Source organism: Salvia splendens, chromosome 6 (genome assembly GCF_004379255.2).
Source record: "Salvia splendens isolate huo1 chromosome 6, SspV2, whole genome shotgun sequence".
Taxonomy (NCBI): Eukaryota; Viridiplantae; Streptophyta; class Magnoliopsida; order Lamiales; family Lamiaceae; genus Salvia; species Salvia splendens.
The window spans coordinates 15,372,819-15,388,523 of record NC_056037.1 but is presented as its reverse complement, the minus strand read 5'-3'; the positions used below and the strand labels follow the sequence as shown (position 1 = coordinate 15,388,523).

The window sequence follows — 15,705 nt, the reverse complement described above, 5'->3', positions numbered from 1 at the left end:
CCTATATGGTGACATACCAATAGGTGTCTTATAAGCTGTCCTATAAGCCCATAATGCATCATCCAGTCTCTTACTCCAATCCTTCCTAGACGGGTTCACCGTTTTTTCGAGAATGGCCTTTATCTCCCTATTTGATATTTCTGCCTGGCCGTTGGACTGAGGATGATAAGGTGTAGACAACCTATGGTGGACTCCGTATTTCTTCATGAGAGCCTCTATTGTACGGTTCTTAAAATGGGTTCCTTGGTCTGAGATGACAGCCCTAGGGATCCCGTACCTGTTGAAAATGTTAGACCGCAGAAATTTGGCTACTTCCACAGCTTCGCAGGAGGTCGTAGCTTTTGCCTCTATCCATTTCGAAACGTAGTCCACCGCCACAAGTATGTATGTATTCCCATATGAAGATGGAAATGGACCCATAAAGTCCATACCCCAAACATCGAAAATCTCACAAACAATCACCGGAACTTGTGGCATTTCGTCCCTTCTAGAAATTCCTCCAATCTGCTGACACCTTTCGCAATTCTGGCAGAATTCGAATGCATCCTTATGTAATGTAGGCCAGTAGAAACCACTGTCTAGAACCTTCCTTGCAGTCTTCCTAGGTCCAAAGTGACCCCCACAAGCTAAAGCATGGCAATGATTCAGCACATCCCTTTGCTCCCACTCCGGAATGCATCTCCTAATTACCTGGTCAGCTCCCATTTTCCACAAATACGGATCGTCCCAAAAGTAGTATTTGGCTTCACTTTTTAATTTCATCTTCTGGGCCCGGGAAATTTCGTCGGAACTGGGCACTTCTCTAGTGACCAAGTAATTTGCTAGATCAGCGAACCATGGCTCTGCATTCGCCTGGCATTTCCTTTTTTCAGCATCTCCTGGACCTGTTGCAGCCATTACTTCTTCCCAATTGATAGGTCTAGGAGAATCGTTAAAATAATAAAGATGTTCTTCCGGGAACGCATCAGGTATTGCTTCATCCGTCTCACCTTGGTAAATGCGACTCAGGTGATCAGCCACCTTGTTCTCCGTCCCCTTCTTGTCTCTGACTTCCCAGTTAAACTCCTGTAACAGTAACACCCATCGGATCAACCTTGGCTTAGACTCCTTCTTTGCCAGTAAGTACTTTATCGCAGCGTGATCTGTGAAGACTATCACCCTCGACCCGAGCAGATATGGTCGGAATTTTTCAAAAGAGTACACGACTGCCAACATTTCCTTCTCCGTGGTGTCGTAATTTTTCTGGGCTTGATTTAGCGTTTTTGACGCATAGAAAATCACGTAACTTTTTCCGTCAACTCTTTGACCTAGCACCGCCCCTACTGCATAGTCACTCGCATCGCACATGATTTCAAACGGCAAACCCCAATCAGGTGCTCTGATGATGGGGGCAGATACTAATCTGTCCTTCAGCAGCTGAAAAGCCTTAATGCACCCCTCATTAAAAACAAACTCAACATCGTTATGCAACAGATGAGTGAGTGGCTGAGCAATTTTGGCAAAATCCTTTATAAATCTCCTGTAGAATCCTGCGTGACCTAGGAATCCCCTCACTTCCTTTTGATTTGTCGGGTGGGGCAGTTTTGATATCACGTCCACTTTTGCTTGGTCCACCTGTATGCCCCTTTCCGATACTACATGCCCCAGGACAATTCCTTCAGGGACCATGAAGTGGCATTTCTCGAAATTCAAAACCAAGTGCTTCTCTTGACATCTTCTCAGCACTACATCCAAGCTCGCCAGACATGAATCAAATGAATCCCCGTATACAGTGAAGTCGTCCATAAAGATCTCGATGCAATCTTCCAGCAGGTCTGAGAAAATACTCATCATACATCGTTGAAAAGTGCCTGGTGCATTGCAAAGGCCAAACGGCATTCTCCGATATGCATACGTTCCGAACGGACACGTGAAAGTTGTCTTCTCCTGGTCCTCGGGGTCCACGTAAATTTGGAAATACCCACTATATCCGTCCAAGAAACAGAAATATTGCTTGCCTGCTAATCTCTCCAGCATCTGGTCAATGAACGGAAGGGGAAAATGGTCTTTCTTGGTTGCCTCATTCAATTTTCTGTAGTCAATGCACATCCTCCAACCGGTGACTAGCCTGGTCGGTACCAACTCATTCTTGTCGTTCTTGACAACCTGGATTCCCGACTTTTTGGGTACCATGTGTACTGGGCTAACCCATTCACTGTCTGGTATGGAATAAATGATTCCTAGGGATAACAACTTCAATACCTCCTTCAATACCTCTTCCCTCATATTGGGATTCAATTTGCGTTGAGGGTCTCTGCAGGGTTTCGCTCCTTCATTTAATCGAATGTGATGCATGCACAGATCAGGGCTAATCCCTACCAAGTCAGAAAGTGTCCAACCAATAGCGTTCTTGTTCCTTCGGATGACTTTCAGCAGCTCCTCTTCCTGTTCCTTGATCAAGTTGCTGTTGATAATCACCGGAAAAGTCTCATTCGCCTCAAGGTAAGCATACTTTAGGCCTGGCGGAAGTGTTTTCAACTCCTTCTTGGGAACATCTTTTTCCTGGGGCAGGGGGTTCTTTTCTGCTGCTCCAGTCGTCATCCCCTTAGTCGATCCAGGAAGATCTTCCTTGCTTGCCCCATAAAGTGTCTCCCTCGATCTGGCTAGCTCGGGCTTGGTGCAAAATTCCAGAATTGCTTCTGCTAGCTCTTCATCTGACAACTTGCTCGTATTCATTGCTTGGCACCAACTGGCCACCTCCCTATCAACAGCATGACTCATCTCTGAGTTCTCAATCTGTCCCTGCATTAATTCAGTCTCGAGGTATTCCTGGACCAAGGGGTTAATGATATCTACAGAATGCAAATTTTCAACATCAAGTGGCTTCTTCATTGCCTCATCTATGCTGAATGTATATTTATCCCCATTGTAATCGAGACAGATAGTACCATCAAAGACATCAATGATAGTCTTAGCAGTTCGCAGGAAAGCTCTCCCCAATAATACTCCGCCAGACTCTACAGACTCATTATCGCTCATCTTAATCACATGGAAGTCAGCCGGGTACAGGAAGTCGTGTACCTTGACTATTACGTTCTCGAGCACTCCTTCAGGGCAGATGCATGACCTGTCCGCCAATTGGATCACAACCTTCGTATCCATCATACCTACTCCCACTAACCTCTTGTATATGGACAGGGGTAACACATTTATGGATGCTCCCAAGTCACACATAGCATGCTCAATTTTTACATCGCCGATGGAAATAGGCAAGGTGAACATACCTGGGTCATTGCATTTCGAAGGCATCCTCCGCTTCTGAATTACCGCGGACACATTCTCGCCTATCAAGATTTTTCCACTAGGTCTAGCCTTCCCAGCTATAAACTCTTTGATGAACTTGCTGAAAACTGGCATTTTCAAAGCCTGTAAGAAGGGTAGATTTATCTCCAGTTTCCCGAAAATATCCATAAGATCCACTGGCTCATCCTTCTTTTTCTTTGCCTCTCCTCGGTTTGGGAAAGGTTTTGGTCGTTTCCCGGTTCCGGAACATTCACCTGCTGAAGATTCATCGACTCCTTTTTTCTCTACCAATTCCGGTTCTGGATCTAGGAAAAATGGTTCGATTGTCCTGGGCAGCCGTTTCTCTAAATCTCCTGCCTGAATTTCATCTCTAACTGCAGGGTTGCTTTCAACCGAGTTTCTTGATTCAGTGGTTTTTTCCTCTGTTTCCTTATCCTTAATGGGGGTCGTGACCTCTCTGTACCTCATGACCGGCACTTCGTACTCCTTCCCAGATCTCAGCGTGATCTGGCTAATATTGGCTTTGTCAGGTGGTCTTACCGATGCAGGAATCTTGCCCTCGTTTCCCCGCATATCACTCAAGGAAGTAGCTATTTGAGACAACTGTTTGGCCAACATATCCATTGCCGCCTTCTGTTCTTGCTGCGCATCCTGAAGCTTGTGGACCACATCATTGTTCGACTGTAAATTGTTCTGAATGTGCTGCTGGGAACTAACGAGGTCGTGAACCATCTCATCAAGGTTCCTTGGTCTAGAGCTTGGCTGACTAGGGCCTGGCCCTATATTTTGGTTTGTTCCACTTCCTTGGCCTGGGCGAATGTGCCCTTGACCTCCTGGATTGTTGTTGAAACTACTTCCTTGACCTGGGTAAGGTGCTTGGAAATTCCTTTGATGTGGTGGTACATAAGAATTCCCTTGATAATTTTGATTCTTGTTTCCCCAGGTCGAGTGATCTCCTTGATTACGGTTGTTCCAATTTCCTTGCCCCTCATGATTTCTCCAGTTACCCTGCCTCTCGGGCTGCGGTGCGGACTGTATACTCAGTTGGGGTGCTGGCTGGCTTTGCTCGTTTTCAGACCATCTAAAGTTCGGGTGATTCCTCCAGGGTGCATCTCTTTGTCTTCCTTGGTTCCAACTTCCATCAGGATTCCAACTTCCCATCGCGTTCGCCTGGGCCTGGTAATCACCTTCCTGAGGTCCGTAATATTGCTGGAGTTGATTATCTACTGGACCTAACAACTTAGCCGTTTCCTTTGGTGCGGCTGTATTAGTTTTTTCGATAGCATTCAGCAAGGCTTTCTCCAGCCTATCAATCCTTGCTTCAACTTTGTCATCCTCCTGCTCCCTCAATGCATTCACAGAGCCTCTTCTCACAGCATTCCTCGTACTGTCATACGCCTTCTTGGCGTCGATTAATCTTCCCAAAATCTCTCTTGCCTCACTTCCTCTCTTTCTTGTAAAATTCCCCCCGCTCGAGGAGTTCATCAAATCCTTAGACTCGGGAGTTGCCCCTTCATAAAACAGAGAGTAGGTCTCTGCCTCTATCATCCGATGATTCGGGCATGCGTCCAGCAATCCCTTGAACCTTGACCAGTATTGGCTCAATGACTCATCGTAATCCTGCTTGCATTCCACTATCTCCTTCTTCAGAGCGTTCGTCTTGTTGGATGGAAAGAAGTAATCTAGGAACTCCAATTTAAAGTCCCTCCAGGTGCGGATAGAATCCGGGGGTAATCTCAACAACCATGTATTTGCCTCCCCCTTTAGAGTGAAAGGAATCGCGCGCAAGCGATAGTCCTCCTCTGTCGCATCATTAGGCCTCTTTTGAATGCCACATAACTTGCTAAACTCGTTCAAAAACTCGTACGGGCATTCACTCCTTCGCCCAGAAAATGTTGGCAAGACACCTAACACATTCGTTTTGATCTCAATAGATCTCTGACGTGGGTTCATCACTATTGCGTGTGCTGGCTCTCCATCGAGATGAGCCGTTAGTGACCCTATTTCTGGATCTGGGTCCGCTACGTGTGCCATCTCAACTTCCTCTTCCTCCCCTGTTTCTGACTCTGTTTCCGATTCTGGTGGGGAGTCCGGATCTGTTCGTCCTGAAGATTCCCAGGATTCGTCACTCAAAAACTCAGTCGGGAACGGATCTCCCGTCGTGAACCCTGATCTGGTAGTCACGGTGGAGGCTGTATCCTTGATCTTCCAAACGAACTGACCGTATTTCCAACCAGACGAGTTACTCCGGTGGAAGCTCCTGCTCATGTACTACAAAGAAAACGGAAAGAAAAAGTAAATTAAAATTATTCACACCAAAAACTCTAGGCACTAACACAAAGTACGCCATCCATCCCCGGCAACGGCGCCATTTGAAACGAGGAATTTTTTAACACGTGTGCACAGAAATAGATCACTGCAAGCGCTTGGTCAAGACACCACGCTCCTTAAATCCACTAGAGCACAAGGTCTAGGAACTTAAGAGAACATAAAGTGCTTGGTCGTTGGACACACATCGACTCCCCTTCAAAAAAAATATAAATCCCTCAACCCGAATACTATGAATTAGTATAGGGAAGTGGGGTCGATCCCACAGAGATGGACTCGCAAAGTAGTGCTCAGAGACTTTGGACAGACAAATGGCTGCTGCCACGCAACAAAAGGGTTGAGAATTTTAAACTAACTCTAGACCTAGGCAGAAAATGTAAATGCTAGACCTAGGACATGTTAAACTTGTAAATTCAGACTTCGACAACAAGAAACATAACCACTTCCTAGACAGTGTAAACAACTACCTAATCTAGCTAAACAGAATATGACTGAAAGTGGGGACCATAATTCCAAAAATGGCAAGTACGGAAAGAACTGCAGATTAACAAACTCTGACGCTAGCTCGCAGCAAAATGCATCCTCTCAACCGAATTAAACTTGCAGATGAACAAAACAGAGCAAAAAACGAGATTCGAACAGAATATAGAGATTTGGTCGTCGTTATCTTGCTGCAACTCGGAAACACATCAGATCTGCGTACACTAGACGGAATGAAAGAAAAACACGTAAACTAAGCATGAAAATCAGATCGAAACTACTCAGATTCACGTCAGAATACTTGATCCACTCCGGATCCAAGACATCCGAACCCAACAACCAACAAATCCAGCAAATCCAACCAAAATTCTTCCACAATCCAACTCCAATCTCCCGGATCTGACCATTAACCTACAATAACTCAGTAAACAGCTGCGAAACGCATCCAACTCAGACAATTTAAAACTCCAAAATCTCAATAAGCGAAACGATCAAACCAGAAATCAACACAATCGCCATAACGGAAAATCAAACTTGCATTTAAACCAGAAACTATTCGGTGAAAACAGCGAACCGAGCTTCGAACAACGAAGCTCGGCAGAGTAAGTAAAATACGGAAAGCGGAAAATAAATTGTTTCTTCGCTCCTAACAAGAGCGGTGTTACACCATATCGAAGCTAAGATGAAACCCGAACGTGCGAACTGAGATCTCCTCAAAACTAGTATCAAGTGTGTGTGTGGGAAAGTGAACTAAGCAACAGGCTGTGGTGAGGTCTCCCCCGAGAAGATCCCTCCAGCTTGCATGCTTCTGCCTTTTATAGATGCGGACATAGCCCTTGAGTCTTCGTAGAAATCCCTATTCTACCCTTCAACTCTGGAGCTTCCTCCGTCGAGCAATTCTCTTCATAATTGTTCACTAAATCGCCAGTTCCTCGACCTTGTGATTTTTTGGTCTTCTTTCCTGGACCTGGCGAATTCCTTCACACACCTGGCTTAAAACGTGCGTTAGTCCTAGTAAAATCACGAATTAAATCCCTAGACCCATGCATGAAATTAGCCTTATCACATAGCCACGAGGAAGTCACAAACTGGATATGTGTTTTGTCTGTTCGGAAGCATGGTCAGTTGGAAATCTTCACTGCAGTCAGTAGTGGCTTTATCTACTACGGAGGCGGAATATATAGCCTTAACCGAAGCAGTGAAAGAGAGTTTTTGGCTGAAAGGAATTCTTTCTTATTTTGGTATTGAGCAAATATCCGTAGAAGTAAACTGCGATAGCTCAAGTGCCATCTGCTTGACCAAACATCAGACCTTTCATGAGAGGAGTAAATATGTTGATGTCAGACTCCATTTCATAAGGGGTGAGGTCAACAAGGGAACAGTGAGAGTGGCCAAGGTTTCGACTGAGGATAACGCCGCAGACATGTTGACAAAGACGCTGCCCAACTCCAAACTTAGAAAATGTATGGAGTTGATCAGTCTGGTCCAGGGGAAATGAAGAGTGGATCGAGAAGATGATTCGGGATTATTCATATAGCTCCAAGGTGGAGATTTGTTGGAGGTGAAGCTAAATGAATGGAAGAATGGTGTTATTTGGAACTAACCATTGCAACGGTTGAAGTAACAATGGCTTGATCAAGCAACGACATGGCTTGATCAAGCAACGACAACTAACCTAGCGGTTGAAGGTAACGATTGACCAAGCGTTGCATCAGTTCGGAACGGTCGCAAGACGCACAACAGTTATGCGCGACACTCTATGTAAAGGAATGACCGAGTAACAACAAATACATCGAGATCTGAATAGCGAGATTGAGACTGTTCATTATTACAAGTGATACACTATCTTTGTGAGATTCACATTGTTATCGGCTGTGATTGTCGAGGGAAAAACGTTTGTATGTGAGTTTGAGTGTTCTTGATCGTGTCGATCAAGTGTTGACTCTTGTAATCACTTTCTGAGTGTTTGAATAAAATTCTGGGATCATCTTCTCTGTGGATGTAGGTCATTCGACTGAACCACATAAATATTTGCGTATTGTGCATTCCATTTCTGTTATCTTCGGATCTTATATATATTGAAGTTGATTCACAAATTTTGTTATATCATCTCGACGACATTTAAAATCGTTACTAGATACACCACAAAAGATTTAATTTTGTGATAATTCATCGTGAGAAATTGGCTACACACTAAAAGTTCACGTATTTGAACACCACATTCAAAGTTGGTGAAAAGACCTATATTGACTTATAATTGATGTATTTTCCGGCTAGTAGCCTTTAAAATTATAAGAGAAATAATATAATACAATATTTGTAGTCATTGGCCTTATATGAGCCTAGTCTAGGTTGGTCCTGGACTAGGTTGTGTGTCGGCCTGGGCTAGGCTGGGTTTTTTGATGGCCCAGACCTAGGTCATGCCTATGTTTGTAAAAAGGCTCATTGGAGCCCGCTTCAACAAATGAGTCTAGTCCGGGCCTAATTCGTTTCAAGTATTGGCTGGTTTTGGTCCGGCCTGTACCGCGCCTAGGTCATGTTAGATGGGGTCGGCCTAGCCCAATTGGAAACAATACCTAAAATCCAGTTTTGCTTAGTGTCAACTTGACATTTCTTGATTCAGAAGAAAAAAAAGGTATGTACTATCAAAGGTTTCCAGGTTATAGAATTCGTCGGATGTCATAGAGTCTGGGCGTGTTCTGCATGTCATTGTATGGATTGGGCTATAACTTCATATGCATACAGTCGTCTTAATCTTGGGTGCAAAGGAAAATAGTACATCTTCTTGAATGGATTACTGCCATACCCATGAATCTGTTTTGACTATAAACTTTGCATTCAGTTCCAAGCTTGTCTATTCTTAAATAGATTATGTACCCTTTCGTGTAAAAACGTATCTTAAAAACATTTGTATTTGTTCTTGCACATATAGAAACTATTAGGAATATAGTTTGGTTTCAGTATATGCTCCTTCATAAACTGGCACAATTCATCAACGATTCGTTGAGACATTTGATGTTCAGAATTCATAGTCATTACTCGAGCATTTTTTTCACACTTAAAATAATATAAATCAAACCGAATATTATAATATTATCGAATTATGTAAACAATAAATTTAGAAAAATAACTAATAAATATAAATTGTAACTTTAAAATGGCAAGTCGGGCTGGCCACAGGGAAAGGAAACGCTTCCAAATCGAAGAAATCGTAGGGATGAAATGGGATGAGGGAAAAATGAGAAGGAAGAAACAGGTCCCGCATATGAACGCCAGATTTTGCAAGCAAGGACGCATGTGCTCGGAAATTTTAAAGCACCATTTAATTGTCCTCGAAAATTATCTAGCATATTGTTAAACACAGAATATGAATGTTTTTAATGTCTAGATTTAGCTTGTTTTGATTGTGATGCATGTGTACAATTAAGTATTTTTAACGTGTTTGTTGAGAAATGATAGAAAAAGATTTGAAAAATGTGCAATAAGATTGAATTTGGATTGAGACCCACTAGAGCAAGCCAGCAGTCCGTTGAGTCAGCAGTCGACCATCGAGGCCATAGCGACATACTTCGAAAGCACATGGCTAAGGACCTCTTCCCCAGCGGTCCACCGACTTGTGCCCAGCGGTTGCCGAGCAAGCGCCCGAGATTCCAGGTTGAAGTCAGCGGTTTGCTGACTTCAACTCAACAGTCCGTTGAGATTGACGGCTGCCCAATTTTACATATTCGAGCCAAGACTTACCTTTTGAGGCCAGAATTGATACTTAATCAGAGAAGGAGCCTCTAAGTCTATGAATATTGTTCAACATTCATCATTGAACGGAATCCGGGTGCTCTACGAACATAGTCCAATCGATAGTTCTAAATTCCTCAATCTCCTATACACAGTTTACATTCATCCTCCTTCTATTTGGAATCTATGATCAAGGTAAAAGAAGACGGAAGACTTCACGGAGGAGTAAACATTAATTTATTATCTCATATTTTATACTTTGTCACTAACATATTTGTGGTCCTCATACTTTAGAGATATTATCACGTATATGTACACTGTAATATTTTTAAAAGGACTTGGCGGAATTCTAATTTTGGCGGGATCTATGATAGAGCTCCTAGTCGTGGAGTTTTCTTTTTTGTTTTATTTTTTTAATTTGTATGTGTGTGGGCTTTGCAGCCCATTTTTGTGCACATTAATTATTACATGTTACAATTTAGCCGCTTATATACCCAAGTTTATGAAGGCCCATAAACCTATGTGATTAAATAACACACTTGTTAGTTAGTTAATCTCATTAGCTCCTCTCATGACTCCATTATTGTTAGTTAGTTAATCTCATTAGCTCCTCTCATGACTCCATTATTGTGACCAAATTTAATTCATTATTTCTCACTTACTAAGAATTGATTTAGTAAAAAAATAAATATACCACGATTGAGATAGATTTTATATCAATTTAGTTTTATAAATTAAATATTCCATCATTTATACTATCCATTCAAAATGCTTTGATCGGACTTAGATTCCAACAGTCATTTAACACAGATTGATTAAAATAGGTTTCAAGTAAAAAAGTACAAATAGATAAAAAAAAATAAGTTACAAAATAGTAGTATAAAAATCATTTCTAGAGATATATATTGATATTTTTAAGCATGAAGACCGTAAATTGCAAAGAACAAAATATAAAATATACTCCATTTGCATTTACCTCTTTTACTGAAATAGAGGATCATATACTCCTACGAGGGTGGTGGTAGTTAATAAACTGTATTAGGGAGTACGACACACTATTCAAGTAAAAGCAGTCACACGCTATATAACATTTTACCCATCTAAAAAAATAAAACATTAGTCTTACAAGGATGCACCGACTTAATTATAATATCACCATATTCATCTCCGTTTCTCATTTTTTTGCATACACCTCATTAGTACCGCTATGTCCTATATACATAGTTACAAACCACCCAAAAAAGTCAAAATAAAATAAAATTACAAACTATATATATATATATATGTATTAGTATTAATTTATCAAAAATCATATATACCGGTATAGTGTAGCGTAACGAAGTTAATCAATACGGCCTCTCCCCAACGTAATTCCCCGGCGGATCGTAGTTGCAAATGACGAAAACACCCTTCCCTCCGTCGCACACCACCTTGGCGCAGCCCATCCTCGCCGTCTCCCGCCACACAATCTGCGTGTAATGCCCGCACTGCTGCCCGTCCGCGCACGAATTCGACTTGTAGCTGTACTGCCGCCGCTCCCCCACCCAGTCCGCCGCCGCCTTCGCCGCCGTCCACGCGCCCCCGCTCCCCCAGAAGATGTTCTCCCCGTACGGCCCCCCCGAGTGCCGCAGCTCGCAGTCCCCGCGCCGCCGCCGCGCGTACGCCGCCGCATACCGCGCTATCCGCCGGTCCCACGCCAGCGGCGGCAGCCCCAGCGCCGCCCTGGCCGCGTTCTGCACGGCCAGGAACTGGCTCTTGGACGACGCGGCCGCGGCATTGCCCTGAATCAGGACCAGGACGAGGACGAGGACGAAGACGGGATTCGGGCATTTGACGCGGCCAAGCGTCTTCATTTTAAATAAATTTGGGTATATGTAGCGAAATAATCTTGTTTGGGAGTGGTATATTTATAGGATTGCGTTGTATTTGGCGAAGCCATTTATAAGAGTAGTTGAATTTATGGTGTTAGTTAAAAGTGAAGTGTGAGTGTGTTTTGTGGGGTGGCATCCATGTTAGGTAATGATTGTCACATTGGAGAGGCCATGATATTCGGCCGACTAATTTTTCTTTGTATTTCTCATTATTAATGATTGATAATTGGAATAGTGTTTTATTTTCATTATTTTATGAATTTGGGGCAATGTCATAGTCCCCTATTCTAGTTTCATTATTAATTCAAAAAGAGTTTAATTTATACTAATAAAAGTCAATTCAAGTGGTAGTACATATCTTTGGAAGCAAATAACTAGATAGTGCATGTGATGGTAATATATATGTTTGTGCATATAAGAGTAAAACAGTTGACCACAAATTAATTTATTGCAGATAATATGTTGGTAGAGGCATTTATTGCAAAGAAATTGAATGAAATTGGTGTGGGAGTTTAAACGAAAGCTATAAAGAGAGCGGTAGAGGCTACAGTTTGCCACAAAAAGGTGATCCGATAAGTCTCTATTCGTCGCAGACCACATCACATGCTCACATGAGGACTAAAATCAAATTAGGTTTACAACTTGCATTTTCATCCAACTTTATTTTAAAAGGTTGCTATAAGAGACGACAACATGCTATTGACCCCATTCTCTACTTTTTGCTTATATTAATTTTAATTTTATATCAATGTGGCATTACAATTTTACAATCCCAAATAACACTAAGAAAAAGGCAATAACCCGAATATGGTTATAGTATGCCGTGGATAACGACTTAATTAGCATGTATTTTAATTAAAGAATATCAGTATTATTTCCACATCTTGCCTATGACCACTCCAATTCTCGACCTATGAAATAGAATAGAATCATCTTATCAACTAAGTTGCGTTTGAATATTTATTCTCATAAAATCTTTTGTTTAGTAGAGAGGTTACATTACTATTTGTACTTTTACTAGTCTGTAGTAGTACTCCGTCCGTCTCCCTCAAGATGCTCACATTTTCTTTATAGATTTTCCCATTTAAGATGTCAATTTTCCATATTTGAAAACAAATTTATCTCTCCTCTCTTCTTAGTAAAACACTCAACTATTTTTTTTCACTCTACTTTATTACACTAAATAATTTTTTTTTTAAATTCTATGTCACTAGGATTGGACATTTTTAGTGGAACCGATGTAGTAGTAATTTTACACAATAATAACTTCAGACAATAGCCATGTTTATTCACATAATCCCTCGTCTCATCCACGTGGCTCATTTTATTATACACCTATTTACTTTAATTAAAGGTGTTTGAATCAAAATAAAAAAAATTAACCAGTGCTCCCATCACAAAAAATAAAACAAAATAAAAAATTAGTCACTAAATTAATATGAAAATCTACTATATATAGCATAAATTATGGTACAAAATAAAAAATCTAACTCACTCTCTTTCTATATTTATTTACAACAAGTTTATAAAAAAGCATTTAGCCCATAGACCAGTTCGATTATCAAACAATACTGTACACTACAATGTCAGTTGCATTAAGCCAGTTAGGCACGTGACGATCAATCATTTAATGAAAGTAATTTTCAATTTTGCATAAACATATTAATATTTCTGACTGATCCTGAGATTTTGCAGGGATTTTGTTAAATATTTGACCAAGGATTACTTAAATCACTTGTTTTTTTTTTCTAGTAACCTAAGTGATATCTAGCTTGGTCGTACCTTGCATATCAATTTATTTGTTCGTTGAAGCATGAATGTGTAGTTTCAAACAATGTCTATACTTTATTCTAAACTAAATATTTCATAATATCTATCGTAATAATTTATCGTGCATATTTTATCATTACGAACCATTTTTGTGACAGTAGACGAGAGGGTGTAAGTCTTTGTAAGTAGATTTGAAAAATATTGAAATATAAAATGCGCAAGAAATATGAATTTAGTACTAGCATTTTAGATAAAGGTAACCGTAATTATCGCTTAATACGTAAGTATTAGTTGATGAAAATTTGAAAAAATTGGAGCTTTCTCAAAACTTTCGCCTACATTTGCGGAACGTGATTATATATGATTATTCCCCTAATAATTCATCACCACTTGTCTCGTCAAAGCTTAAATTATTATTTTGAATATACACATACAATAATATAATAAAATTATAGTAAAAAATGTATGAGTATAATAATTGAAGTGGATCGCATTAGAATTTATGTATGATTTGATTTTTTTTTTCAATTACCATGTGACTGTTGACATTATAACAAATTATGATATCTTTTGCGTGCTTAGTTGTCAAGCATTTGGCCTTTTTCAATTTAGTTAAGCTTGCGCTACTGAAGAGTAATTGTGGCTTTGATTTTAAGTTATCATAAGTTCATAGCTCTTGTAGTTTAATTATTGAATAAATACAAACCACACTTTGTAATGGTAGATTCAAACTTGTGATCTTACAAGAGTGGAGATTGTTGAATGTAGGGAAGATACAATTGGTGGTAAACTAGAATTTTTTTTTGGTAGAGAGACTCCACTATACATATAGATAGGGGGGAATTTAGGGTTTTTATGATGAGTCAAAATGTCAATTTAGGGTGTTTATAATAGTATCAATAAAGTAGTTGCAGTATTAGGTGTAAAATCAAAGTCAACCTAAAAAAACAAAAGTTGGGGCGTCATAACTGCTATTAATAACAATCTTTCATATAACGAGTATCACAACACCAAAATAAACCGTGCATAAAATTAGTATTGTAAATCAAACTGGAACCAAAATAAGAAGACATCAAATGAAGAACAAAAGCTAAGCAAATACTAAGACAATGTTAAGCTAGTTTAAGCAAATATACTACTATCTTGTAATTGCTTGATGTTTCAGAGCATCAAAACACCAATAAATTTGTGGTTGAACCACAAATTGTTCAAACACTAAGTAGGAATAAGAAACTCAATTAACTTCATAAAATGCACCAACTGACCAACAATAACTATGAGTGCAAATGGTAAAATTACAGTCTTCTTAAATCGGAATTGGAGTCGCATCCTTTGCAAGATAATAAACCACACATCAGTTGTAACATAGTTGTTTTAAAAACTGAAAAGCATTGATGTCGAGTTCCTGAGATGTTGTCAATTGATCAATCAAACAGAGAATAAAGTAATGGTATCATGGCATGTTTAATGGGTATCCAGTTTATATTCAAAGGCTTTCTTCACTTCAACTTCAACCATTGTCACAAAAATGGTTCGTAATGATAAAATATGCACGATAAATTATTTTCTATGGGAGTTTTACATGTATACACATTACATCAATAAATTCAGAATCATATCATGATAAATTTTTTTTGTCAAAGTTATGATATAAATGGTCATTTTTTAAAGTTGCAAGACGAACATAATTTAACTAAATTTCATGGTATTTTGGTCATTTTCCCAAATTAAATTACTTCAAAAATTTGGGAGAGGCACACAAATAAGCAATTCATATATCTTTTGTGAGGGAAATAATATCCTCTCTGTTTCATAGAAATATGTCATTTGGTCACTGTATGAGTTTTAATGTGTAATTGATAAACTAAAAGTAAAAGAAAGAATGTAGTAACCGAAATAATGTTAGTGGATGATGAGTTTATAAATGATAAAGTAAGAAAGGATGAGAAAAGAATAGTTAAAATGGTGATAGTGGATTATGAGTTCTATAAATGATAAAGTAAGATAGTAGAAAAAGTTTCCATAAATGGATATGGACTACTCCATACGTTCCTAAAAAGTGTGGACTATTTCGTTTTTAGTCTGTCCCTATAAAGTACTCCCTTCGTCCCATTAAATATGCAACATTTGTGAATCGAAACGGGATCTTATGTAGTATTGTTTTGTGAGTGAATGAAGAGAGGGTAAAGTAAGAGAGATGAAAACAGAGATAAATTTGTTTTCATTTTAGGAAACCTTTCAT

The 15,705-nt window shown here is 39.9% G+C and overlaps 1 protein-coding gene across 1 annotated transcript; it reads right to left on the bottom strand.

Annotated features, from left to right (window-relative positions):
- Nucleotides 1-10,880: 10,880 nt before the first annotated feature.
- LOC121806560 (pathogenesis-related protein PR-1-like) lies at nucleotides 10,881-11,816 on the bottom strand. The gene has a single exon (XM_042206664.1). The coding sequence runs from the start codon at nucleotides 11,673-11,675 to the stop codon at nucleotides 11,169-11,171; it is 507 nt and encodes a 168-aa protein (XP_042062598.1). The 5' UTR covers nucleotides 11,676-11,816; the 3' UTR covers nucleotides 10,881-11,168.
- Nucleotides 11,817-15,705: the final 3,889 nt, after the last annotated feature.